The 12,707-nt window shown below is 42.1% G+C and overlaps 1 protein-coding gene across 1 annotated transcript in view; it reads left to right on the top strand.

Moving 5' to 3' along the window:
* The window catches only part of LOC135071664 (CD63 antigen-like), a 36,987-nt gene extending 25,385 nt beyond the window's left edge, over window positions 1-11,602 (top strand). Inside the window, exons 2-5 of the mRNA XM_063965432.1 lie at window positions 5,205-5,393; window positions 7,824-7,994; window positions 10,435-10,641; window positions 11,507-11,602. Coding sequence (XP_063821502.1) covers window positions 5,205-5,393; window positions 7,824-7,994; window positions 10,435-10,641; window positions 11,507-11,578 — 639 coding nt within the window. The 3' untranslated portion in view covers window positions 11,579-11,602. The remainder of the gene's footprint in view (window positions 1-5,204; window positions 5,394-7,823; window positions 7,995-10,434; window positions 10,642-11,506) is intronic.
* Window positions 11,603-12,707: the final 1,105 nt, after the last annotated feature.

Genomic DNA, 12,707 nt, shown 5'->3' with positions numbered 1-12,707 from the left:
GTCATACATGAGTTGTCCGATTTGTTAAGAAACTTAAACCTCGGTGATGGCGAACAGGAAAAATGTATGCTTATTTACAATAAACAGATTTTTTTTAAACTAAGGCAAACTTAACTCTAAACAAAATAAAAATATAAACTTATTGATTACTCAAAAATAAAAGTGTGTCCGTGAGGCAAAGAGGCGAGGATGCTGGCTGCATTTCCTCGCTGAATGCTTATTAAACCAGCGATTTGCCATAAATGCTTTTATATCAGTCAATATTCCTTACCTTTGTCCTCTTGTCTATTATTTTACAATACCTACTACACAATATTAATTAATTCGCCTCTTCTTTTTCAACGAAACGACGTTCACTGCTGAAAATGTCCTCTCCAAGGATTCCTGTCCTGCGCTGTCTGTATCCAGGCGCTTTGCGCAACCTTCAGAGTTATTGTCGCAACTTCATTTCTAGTAGGGAATTTAGTGCAAGAACCCCTCCACTTTGGTATAGAAGGCTCATTTTTGCAACAGTGGTTCTTTGGGTGCTCCTGAGTGGATTTCCGTCGGTAGACATCGGGAGCCCCCCCTGTGGTAGCAGGGGGAGGGGGGGCAAGTTTCCTTCCGCCGCGCTTCACTTTAAGGCCCATATCTTCAAAACTATGGGTATTAGGGCAAGTGTGGTATCATTTTCAGATAATTAAAGGATGGCGAATTCATTTCTAGAACAAACTTTTTGCCTTTTCATACAAAAAAATAGAAATATTGAACAAAATTCACAAAAACCAAAAAGTATTTTTTTAAATAAACGTCGTTTACTTTTAAACCACTAGAGATAATCTAATAAAAAAAATATGACTTGAAAGCTACATTTATCAGGATTATAAAAATATAACATTGTATGGTACTTTTTTCGCAAAAAGTAGGTGAAAAAAATTTTTTCTTCAGGACACAGCGGGCGAATTTTATTGCGCATCGGAAAAAATATTTATTTTATCCATGAATTCATACTATTTGGTTCATAAACAAGCAAGGATTATTATTTTAGAATTTATTTAGAATTGCTAGCACATCAATCTACCATGATTTGTATTTTTTCGTCAATTGATTTTGAACTCTATGTGTGAGACATAAGGTTGAAAATACCTTAAATACATTTTAATACCGAAAATATCATAAGAAAGCACTAAATAAAGAACTTTAATTTGTCTAAACGTCTTAATGATTATTTATTATTATTTTAGTTAACACTGTTATTTCTACATACTACGAGTATTGTACCAGTAATTTAGCGGAAAGGTAAGTGTGAGGAAAATGAGGATTCACAATCATAGTACGGGAGATAGTTTTAGCACAAAGGTTACGGCTGTGACCGTTTTAGTTGTTTTTTTCAGACAGCACCACACCAGCTTCTGCACTACTTCTTGCACTTACATCTCACCATTTCCAGACAAGCCTCGGCAGCAAACCGGTCCATGTAGGCTCCATGTTGCTATCGACTCTGGTCTACCCCCAACCAGTCGGGTAAAGGGAAGACTGAGTCGGTTGCTTGCAACTAATCCTATACGCGAACCCCTTGGATTGATCTAATAAGTAAGTGGATAGATCTTGAACAAGGGACTACTAGAAAAGAGGACCAAAATCCCAACAGAACAGCCTAATCTGGTTTACTGACAGCTCAAAGATGCAGTAGCGGCGTAAGGGGGAGGCGGTGGGGGCGGTCCGCCCCGGGTGCCAAGCATCAGGGGGTGACACATGTCGCACAGATTAGTACTCACTGGCGCATCTGCATAGCAAGTCTGCGGTCTATGTCATTGTCTTTCAATCTTGGAATCGGTAGGTAACTGGGGGTTACCAGGGGGTGCCTTAGGACTTACGCCGCCACTGCAAAGATGGCCTTGGGAACGGGAACGGGCGTCTACTGTAAACACTTCGAAGATAGTGAACGCTTAAGGAGGTTTGCTACAGTGTTTCAAGCTGAATTCTACGCTATAATTATGTGTGCACTAAAGAACAGGGGTGTAAAAAACGCAATATTTACATCCTGATCCACAGCCAGGCAGCACTCAAACAAAAAGCCATCGCCTCAGTGAAGCTTGAGTCTAGAATTATTCTAGATGCAATCTTAAAGATGAACAAACTCGGAAGGCATGAAAAAGTGTCCCTGATGTGGGATACCTGGACATACACGGATCAAAATTAAATGCAATGGGAGAGCCGACAGTCTAGCGAAACTAGGGTCAGAGGCGATACCTATTGGGTCAGAACTGATACTTACCTTTATCTAACAGCATACCTCATGGCTATGATATGGCCATATCCAAGAAGCACAGTGCTGAATGGGAAAGCTCCAACGATATAAGATAAGCCTCTCCAAATCATTCCTAAAGGGAAACACAGGGTCATGGAGAAAACTCATTAAGCGGAAATAAAGGTAAGCCCAAGCAATTACTGGTACGCAAACTGGACGCAAACTGGGCATTATGGAACGAACCACATGTCCCACAAAATGGGCCTAACAACAGAAGACAGTTCTCGAGCATTTGGAATATATGTGGGGTCCATGAATCAATAATGTAAGGATGCGTCTGCTTGGGTCAGCATATCCGGCATCAGAAGACTTAGATGATAATTTTACTTAGATGGCTTTCACTCAGACGCTTAATTCACCTAATGGATAGGATTTTTTTGGATGATAGGGAATAAAAAAAGGGAGCATAAAGATTCTGGTCGCTGTGGACTACGCTTAGACCTAGCTCAGCTTAGGCCCTACATAAGATAACCCAGACAGCAGCAGCAGCTTTGTATCAGCATTGGCTACTGGCAGTATATCAAGGGATTCGCGTATAGGATCAGGTGCAAGCAACCGACTCAGTCTTCCCTTTACCCGACTGGTTGGGGGTAGACCAGAGTCGATAGCAACATGGAGCCTACATGGACCGGTTTGCCCGTAGCTGCCGAGGCTTGCCTGAAAATGGTGAGATGTAAGTGCAAGAAGTAATGCAGAAGCTGGTGTGGTGCTGTCTGAAAAAATAACTAAAACGGTCACAGCCGTAACCTTTGTGCTAAAACTATCTCCCGTACTATGATTGTGAAACCTTATTTCCCTTACACTTACCTTTCCGTTAAATCACTGGTACAAAAGTATGTAGAAATAAGTGTTAATTAAAATAATAATAATCATTAAGACGTTTAGACAAATTAAAGTTCTTTATTTAGTGCTTTCTTCTTATGATATTTTCGGTATTAAAATGTATTTAAGGTATTTTCAACCTTATGTCTCACATATAGAGTTCAAAATCAATTGACGAAAAAATACAAATCATGGTAGATTGATGTGCCAGCAACTCTAAATAAATTCTAAAATAATAATCCTTGCTTTTTAAGGAACCAAATAGTATGAATTCATGGATAAAATAAATATTTTTTTCCGATGCGCAATAAAATTCGCCCGCTGTGTCCTGAAGAAAAAATTTTTTTCACCTACTTTTTGCGAAAAAAGTACCATAGAATGGTACATATTTATAATCCTGATAAATGTAGCTTTCAAGTCATATTTTTTTTATTAGATTATCTCTAGTGGTTTAAAAGTAAACGACGTTTATTTAAAAAAATACTTTTTGGTTTTTGTGAATTTTGTTCAATATTTCTATTTTTTTGTATGAAAAGGCAAAAAGTTTGTTCTAGAAATGAATTCGCCATCCTTTAATTATCTGAAAATGATACCACACTTGCCCTAATACCCATAGATTTGAAGATATGGGCTTTAAAGTGAAGCGCGGCGGAAGTAAACTTGCCCCCCCTCCCCCTGCTACCACAGGGGGGGCTCCCGATGTCTACCGACGGAAATCCACTCAGGAGCACCCAAAGAACCACTGTTGAAAAATTGAGCCTTCTATACCAAAGTGGAGGGGTCTCCATACAAATCATTGCACTAAATTCCCTACTATTCTGTGAATGATATTCAGTGCACATAAACTCAATCATCAATACTTCAACCTTATTTACAACGAGAGACATTTTTATCGAGTTATAACCATATGCAAGTCGATGATATAATGTAATGTCAGACGTTCTCGCTCGTTATCTGACCTCGATATTGCCTCCATGATGTTATGCAAGCCAATTTTAAACAAACCACATCTGGTGTATGTTAATTGGTCTGATCCCGTTTATACTTTTACAATGTCTACGTTTCCTTCTTCACTTACGTAACCCGTTCCTGATGTTTATGCGAGTATGTGTATAGTTCTTTCTCGACGATTTTGTACAGCAACAATCTAGAATAATAAAGATCTTATGGAAATCCATAACATTAAAACTAACTGCAAATGGAACTTATTGTTGAAAAGACAATGCATTGTGCGGCGCGACATCTGTTAAACATGTTTCTTAAATCTACATGGATCGCGTGAGACATTAGCATCTCTATTAATATCCAAAACATATTTGTCCTTGCAATAAATTGCTCCGAAGAAATTGCATTATCCGAGGATTTTGACCTTGTCCGCCATCGATTGGATTCGTCGTAAAGTTCGTTGCATCTCGTATTCTCGATATGAGATGAACGCCCGATCTTCAGTCAGACGTCTGCCGGAGCACTGAACCTGTACCCTGAGCTCACCTTTCGTCTTTGATAAACGTCAAAAAAGTAATTTGAACTGTAGAAATTATTTTGTCAGAGAGATCTTTGATCAGATAACTAGCGGGCAGTTTAAAATTAGGCAACGCTTTGCCGGATTTTATAGCCTTTTTTATAAATATGCAACTTTTCAGAAAATACTACCTTTATGTATTCAATGCTGTACGTTTTCCAGTTGTACGATTTATTCATTGAATGCATTACCGTTATTAATCTATGACACGTAACTATGTCGTATAATGTGGGGATCCCAATTCCCAATGTCATTCTCATTCATTTAGCGAATTAATTAGCGTGAGAGTGGAATTAACCATGTCTTAGCATTTTAGATTATGTTACTTTTTATTGGTCTATTCTATTTCACTTTGATTACCCAGATGATCAAAGGACTCCAAACAACACTTTAGTGTCATTTGTCAACCATGGATAAGAAGTCAAAGGGTGATCAAATGACACCAAAGTGTCACTTGGAGTCCACTTTGATCACCTGGGTAATCAAATCCAGGTGATCAAAGTGAAATAGACCCTTTTGATCTATAACTGCGACTTCTGAGCAATACTTGACAATCTCTTTCTTCCGCAGCTCCTCGGTCTGGCCGTGATCGGCGTGGGCGTGGCGTTCCTGCTTAACTGGGCGCCGATCAAGCAGGAGCTCCAGACGCACCTGACGGTGGCCCCATGGGTGTTCATCGTGATCGGCGCCATCATGTTCGTGATCGCCTTCTTCGGCTGCTGCGGCGCCATCAGGGAGAGCCACTGCATGGTCGTTACGGTGAGTTTATGATTGGTGTAGTTGAGACAAGCAGGAGCGCCAGATGCACCTGACGGTGGCCCCGTGGGTGTTCATCGTGATCGGCGCCATCATGTTCGTGATCGCCTTCTTCGGCTGCTGCGGCGCCATCAGGGAGAGCCACTGCATGGTCGTTACGGTGAGTTTGTGATTGGTATAGTCGATCAAGCAGGAGCCCCAGACGCACCTGACGGTGGCCCCGTGGGTGTTCATCGTGATCGGCGCCATCATGTTCGTGATCGCCTTCTTCGGCTGCTGCGGCGCCATTAGGGAGAGCCACTGCATGGTCGTTACGGTGAGTTTATGATTGGTGTAGTCGATCAAGCAGGAGCGCCAGACGCACCTGACGGTGGCCCCGTGGGTGTCCATCGTGATCGGCGCCATCATGTTCGTGATCGCCTTCTTCGGGTGCTGCGGCGCCATTAGGGAGAGCCACTGCATGGTCGTTACGGTGAGTTTATGATTGGTATAGTCGATCAAGTAGGAGCCCCAGAAGCACCTGACGGTGGCCCCGTGGGTGTTTATCGTGATCGGCGCCATCATGTTCGTGATCGCCTTCTTCGGGTGCTGCGGCGCCATTAGAGAGAGCCACTGCATGGTCGTTACTGTGAGTTTGTGATTGGTATAGTCGCGACAAGCTGGAGCCCCAGAAGCACCTGACGGTGGCCCCGTGGGATGTTCATCGTGATCGGCGCCATCATGTTCGTGATCGCCTTCTTCGGGTGCTGCGGCGCCATTAGGGAGAGCCACTGCATGGTCGTTACGGTGAGTTTATGATTGGTGTAGTTGAGACAAGCAGGAGCGCCAGACGCACCTGATGGTGGCCCCGTGGTTGTCCATCGTGATCGGCGCCATCATGTTCGTGATCGCCTTCTTCGGGTGCTGCGGCGCCATTAGGGAGAGCCACTGCATGGTCGTTACGGTGAGTTTATGATTGGTATAGTCGATCAAGTAGGAGCCCCAGAAGCACCTGACGGTGGCCCCGTGGGTGTTTATCGTGATCGGCGCCATCATGTTCGTGATCGCCTTCTTCGGGTGCTGCGGCGCCATTAGGGAGAGCCACTGCATGGTCGTTACGGTGAGTTTATGATTGGTGTAGTTGAGACAAGCAGGAGCGCCAGACGCACCTGATGGTGGCCCCGTGGTTGTCCATCGTGATCGGCGCCATCATGTTCGTGATCGCCTTCTTCGGGTGCTGCGGCGCCATTAGGGAGAGCCACTGCATGGTCGTTACGGTGAGTTTATGATTGGTATAGTCGATCAAGTAGGAGCCCCAGAAGCACCTGACGGTGGCCCCGTGGGTGTTTATCGTGATCGGCGCCATCATGTTCGTGATCGCCTTCTTCGGGTGCTGCGGCGCCATTAGGGAGAGCCACTGCATGGTCGTTACGGTGAGTTTATGATTGGTGTACCTAGTTGAGACAAGCAGGAGCGCCAGATGCACCTGACGGTGGCCCCGTGGGTGTTCATCGTGATCGGCGCCATCATGTTCGTGATCGCCTTCTTCGGGTGCTGCGGCGCCATCAGGGAGAGCCACTGCATGGTCGTTACGGTGAGTTTGTGATTGGTATAGTCGATCAAGCAGGAGCCCCAGACGCAACCTGACGGTGGCCCCGTGGGTGTTTATCGTGATCGGCGCCATCATGTTCGTGATCGCCTTCTTCGGGTGCTGCGGCGCCATTAGGGAGAGCCACTGCATGGTCGTTACGGTGAGTTGGTTGAAGTAGAAATAGCGATTGATGACAGACATTCGCTAATGCCACCCGCATGCCAGCTTATGAATAGGAAAATAAGACAAGAAGTGCAGAAAAATTGGTCCTACCCTATTAAAGTGATGACTCTACCCAAAGTGGGGAGTGTTTTTTTATGCATAATACGGCAGGTATTTGACCGCAATTGCACCTGGAAATGATCTGATGATGATAATCGATTTTTTTCCGATGACCAGTTCCAATCGTTCTTTATTGATTGATCCTTTTCTAGAATAATTTGCTATAAAATATTCCAAAGTTAAAAACCTTTTTATGTTAAAGCAATTAGGAAGCAATAAGTAATAATAATAAGACGCAGAGGTCCCGGGTTCGATTCCCAGTGGGGGCAGAATTTTGTGTTCGGTTTGGTTGATGGTAGGGTTGTTCCAAGTCCGCCTGACTAGCTACCACCATCTTACCTAAGTCTGTCGCCATAACAACAAACAGTATTGTTGTGTTCCGGCAGTTAGAGGTAAGATAGCCAGTCCCTCTCTTTTTGAGGATTCCGGGTGAAGCTCGCTTCCACCTTCGGCCTGATCGTCACTTACCATCAGATGAGATACAGGCCAAGAGCTTTCTCGTTGTGGATAAAAAAAAAGTGTTGTCTCTTTACAACAAGAAATTCGAAGCATGATCTGATCTAAAACATGTTTTATTCCAGTACGCGATCTTCCTGCTCGTGATAATCATCATGCAAGTGATCCTGGCGGTGCTGCTGTTCACGTACGGAGACAGCATCAAGGACGGCCTGAAGAAGGGCATCGACGGGCTCTGGAACAAGCGCCAGCACGACCCGGCTACCAACGAGGTCTTCAACAGCATCCAGGCTCAGGTTTGTACCTTCAAAGGTCTATGGCAGCAGTTCCCAAACTTATTTTGTCTACTGCCCACTTTGAGAATAAATTCTTTTGAGCGCCCCCATTAAATTTTCAAGAGTCAAATGCTCAGTCGGTGTCTAAGAGACCTCCTAAGTAGATGAAATTACAAATGGCCTACCAAGCCTCTACACAATGCCCCGATTTTTTTCCGGGGTCTCTTACCGCCCTTTTAAGCCTGCAGCGCCCACAAGGGGGCGTTATCGCCCACTTTGGGAAAGACTGCTATGGCAAGGCTGGCAATAGATTTTCCAGATGAGCAAAATTTCTTAGATTGTGGCGACGCCGGCCCACAGCTTTATGAAAATCAAAGCAAAAGCAAAACTAAATTCAAATGCCTTGACGTGGCCGGGTTTGGCCAGGCTTGGTCTATGGGGATAACCTGTTGCTATATGCATTGATTTGAATGACTCTGAGCGAAGGATGAAGGTCCAGGGAATCTTTCATAGGAAAATCAGAACGGTTAAAAAAATGTCCACATCGATCTGAAAACCACCATTAACTTGATTTTTACCACTTCAGATAGACTTCTTTGGTCACTTTGATTTGGGTCTGTGGGCTAGCTTGAAAAAAAAATTTTTTTGCTGGCTTATACTTTTAGGTCGTGGGACTATAAGAATGAGTGAATGAGAGCATAAAAATGAAATTTGAGGAACTAATAATAATGTCCAGCAGTAGCTCTTTGAAAAATCATGCTCAAACAGAAGCGTTTTTAATTTATGTTGTCTCAAAAGGTTGCAAAAAACGTCTTCTCATTGTAGTCAATGCTTCATGGTGTTTGATTATGACTAGCGAATCCCATACGACGATGCTTATCAGTTATGCGAGAGGTTTCCCACAACTACAATAGTGGCTGCGTAAAGTGATACGCACGCATATGCATGTGATTTCCCATAATAACTCCAAGGGTGGGAACATTTTCATCTGAGATCATTTTGTCAAACTATAGATTTGAAGATTTTACTCCATGTGTTGGAATTTGCAGTTCCTCTCTGCAGTTGGTTATAAATACAACATTTTTCTTAATCGTCGACATGAAATATTCATCATCATCTCAGCCATAGGACGTCCGCTGCCGAACATAAGTCCAGCGCTTTCCTGCTATCTTTATGATGTCGTCAGTCCACTTTATGGTTGGACGTCCCACGCTGCGTTTTCCGGTACGCGGCCTCCACTCCAGAACCTTACTGCCCCATCGGCCATCAGTTCTGCGTACTATGTGCCTTGCCCATTTCCACTTCAGCTTGCTAATCTGTCGGGCTATGTCAGCGACTTTAGTTCGTTTACGGATCTCCTCATGAAACGGATACGGATCGACATGAAATATTATTTGTAAAATAAATCGATTAAATTAAATGAGCCGATTTAAGATACATATAAAAAATACCCTTATGTCCAAAGGGTACTACAAGGTTCGAGACTATATTGATGACAAGGATGCGTGGTCAGTTCAGTCTGCACATATTTGATGTACTTAAATTTGACTATTCTTACCGTTAGATAATTCCTGGCAATAAGTGGTGACTGAGTTTGTTCCGGCGTTTCTTCTCAGCACTTGCCATATGTTTGTCTCGAAGCGCTGGTAGGGCCCAAAAGATAAGGAGACATGTAAAGTGCCCCATAAGGGCTACCTTTTCTTTTTTTATTATTTTCTATTGACGTTCATAAGTGCCACTTGTGGTCTAAACTGAATAAATATTTTTTGATTTTGATTTTTTTTTTATTTTCGATACTGCACGCATTGGTCGTAGATTTCACTCGCCCTGACCCCGGCTCGACTGTCTGAGCTATTATCATTTTTAATCGCCTATCAAGGCTACAGTTTTTTGACCCGTGACACATTGATAATGTGACCTCACACTGCAATAACAAATAGGTTTATCGTATTATGTATATCAGATAGGTAGATCACTAGGAAAGAGCATAATAGACATAGAGCATAATGTGACGCCCTGGGAATATGTTATTTTTGTCGTTTGTCAAAACGGGACTATTCTCACCCCTCAACTGGTCACCAGTCACTGGTTATTCTAGTCTAGTAGTAAAGGTTTCTAGACGAAGTAACAAACGTGATAGTACTGTGAGGTGTCATGTAGTCACGGTTATATTATTTGCTATAGTCTGGTCTGCGAGCACGTATTTTGTCCAATGACCCCAAGCTGCCCATCTTTATCGCTCGCGCGTAATTATGTTGCTGTAGCGCTCGCACACTCACTGCGGGCGCCCGTAGCACAGTCGCGACAGCAATATAATTACGCGGGAGCGATAAGGATGGGTAGCTTGGGGTCATTGGACAAAATTTTACGTGCTCACGGACCGGGCTTTAGACAAAGTAACAAACGTGAGGTGTCGTGTAGTTACGGTTATATTATTTGCTAATTAAACCTCGTCTTCCAGCTCAAGTGCTGCGGTAACGACGGCGCGTACAACTACGGATCTGCCACTTTGGACAAGAGCTGCTGCGATATGGAATCTTTCGCGGGACAGACTTTGGGCTGCACCATCGCCAACGCCAACACCGGCTGCCGGGAGCGGATCGCGGACCTGTACGAGAAGTGGAACAAGCCCATTGCCGGCATCGCCATCGGTATCGCCTGTATTGAGGTGGGTTTTACAACTCCATTTCCTAAATTTTTCCCATAAGGTTGCACGCGTGTCCCATTTCTTTCAATTCATTGTTATGAGTTTTATTAATCCTCGAAGATTATTATTATTATTTATATTTTCTTCTTAAAGATTCTCGGAACTGGTTGTTCCGGTATTGAAAGAAAACCTCAATTATTATTATTTATCTTTAAAGTTCCTAAAATCCTTTCTCAGAGGATGCTAACATTATTCAATAAAAATATGTCCCATCTGTATTGAGGTGAATTAGACGAGCTAGATGTTGCCTGCCTCCTATTTTCCCCACTTTCCCCATAAGGACGAAAGTTCCAAAATTCCTTTCATAAGGCGATTATCACACTGCACCGCGCTCCGCCGCGGTACGCGGGACGACAGATTTAATCATTGTATGCAAGTACCTCAGTTTGTATAGAAAACACGCGCGGCACAACACACTGACAACGCGTCTGCGCGCGGGATTCGTTATAATATCTCGGTGCAGTGTGATAATCGTGTGAAGGAGGCCTAGTCAAACTCGGACAAATTCCAAAATTCAGCTCTTATCAACTTTGAATACGCCCACGATATGTAGCTAAAAATTATAGAACAGGTCACAATGTGAAAGCGCTTTGTAAAAGCCTATTTGCAGAGAATGAATTATTTTTATACGACTCTAGATTTCAGTGAATTAATGGCATTTGTTATACAGGATGTTTAAAAAAAAGTGTTTTGTATTCGATTGAAACCTGATCTTAGTTCTTACTCTTTGAAATTCTATGCTTTTAAAAACAAATATAACGTAACGTTTATAATCGAAAAATACTTAAAAAATATTTTAACCATTCAATGTTTTTGTAATTTCCAGGTGGTCGGAGCCCTCTTCTCGCTGTGTCTCGCCAACTCGATACGAAACATGGACAGAAGGTCTCACTACTAATATTTTGTACATTTAAACTGGTACCTATGAACACATTTTTTTGGTTATTTACTGACTTTACTAACACCTACGGGTATGTCGCTGCATGAATGGACGAAGTTGCGCTCGCATTTTAAATATTTTTCATATTTATTTATCAGCTTGTTATAGCTAGAACTAGCTAGCTACTTCCTTGGAATTGATATTAATTGAACAGTTAAATGAATAACATATTAATATAAACTATTTCCTGATAAAATCCCGTTATTTAAAATGACGAGCGCATAGAAAGCATTGTTATTTTTTTTAATCAAACTACACACTTATTTTTTGTTGAAGACCGCGCCCTACTTCTTTTATTCGTTATTTTTGGTTACACACGCTTTATTTTATCATCTTTTATATTAAAATAAAATGATAATCAAAATATTTGTGGTCTACCCTTTAGTCTTGCTAAGGAGTAACGGGCGAAGTCTACGATAAAACAAATAACTTGGTAAGTACTAAAAGTCCATGAGTTTTACTTGACTACAAGCACTATTGCACAATAGGGTAAACCAGAGAGTGATTGCCCACTGGTAGTGATTGCCCGCTTTAAGAATAATATTGTCAGGTGCTAACTTTGAATCACTCTAGTTAGATTTGAATTTACTAAGTAGATGGCTCCGTGATCAATGTACAGTAGATTTAAAATTTACAATAGGAAACACTAAAAAAAACAGTTATGGCGGATTTTGTCAAGACGCGTGAAAATGTTACTCAAACAGGTAAAGACTTTAACAATTTTACTAAGGAATGACTTGCTTAGAGGTTAATTTTTTTTTGCAAGTTATTTAATATTCAACTAATGGTGTATAGTCATGATGAAATTATAAGTGTTTTCTCCATTATCAATGAAAATAACTGATAAAATTTGATTTCTAACGGTCATTTTAACGGTGGGTAATCACTGCACGTAAATCTGTATATTTTTAGTTATTGCCCACCATCATTTCAGTTATTGCCATATGTTAATGTATAGTTATTGCCCAGGGCAATTATCATTAGAGTGTTGCCACCATGCAGTAGCAGTGTTTAAGTTGCTCATTGCTAGACTTGTTTTGCAATTTACAGGCATAAATATTGAAATGGCTTTTAATGTTTCATTTTC

Source organism: Ostrinia nubilalis, chromosome 5 (assembly GCF_963855985.1).
Source record: "Ostrinia nubilalis chromosome 5, ilOstNubi1.1, whole genome shotgun sequence".
Lineage (NCBI taxonomy): Eukaryota > Metazoa > Arthropoda > Insecta > Lepidoptera > Crambidae > Ostrinia > Ostrinia nubilalis.
This window is presented reverse-complemented; position numbering and strand designations above follow the sequence as displayed.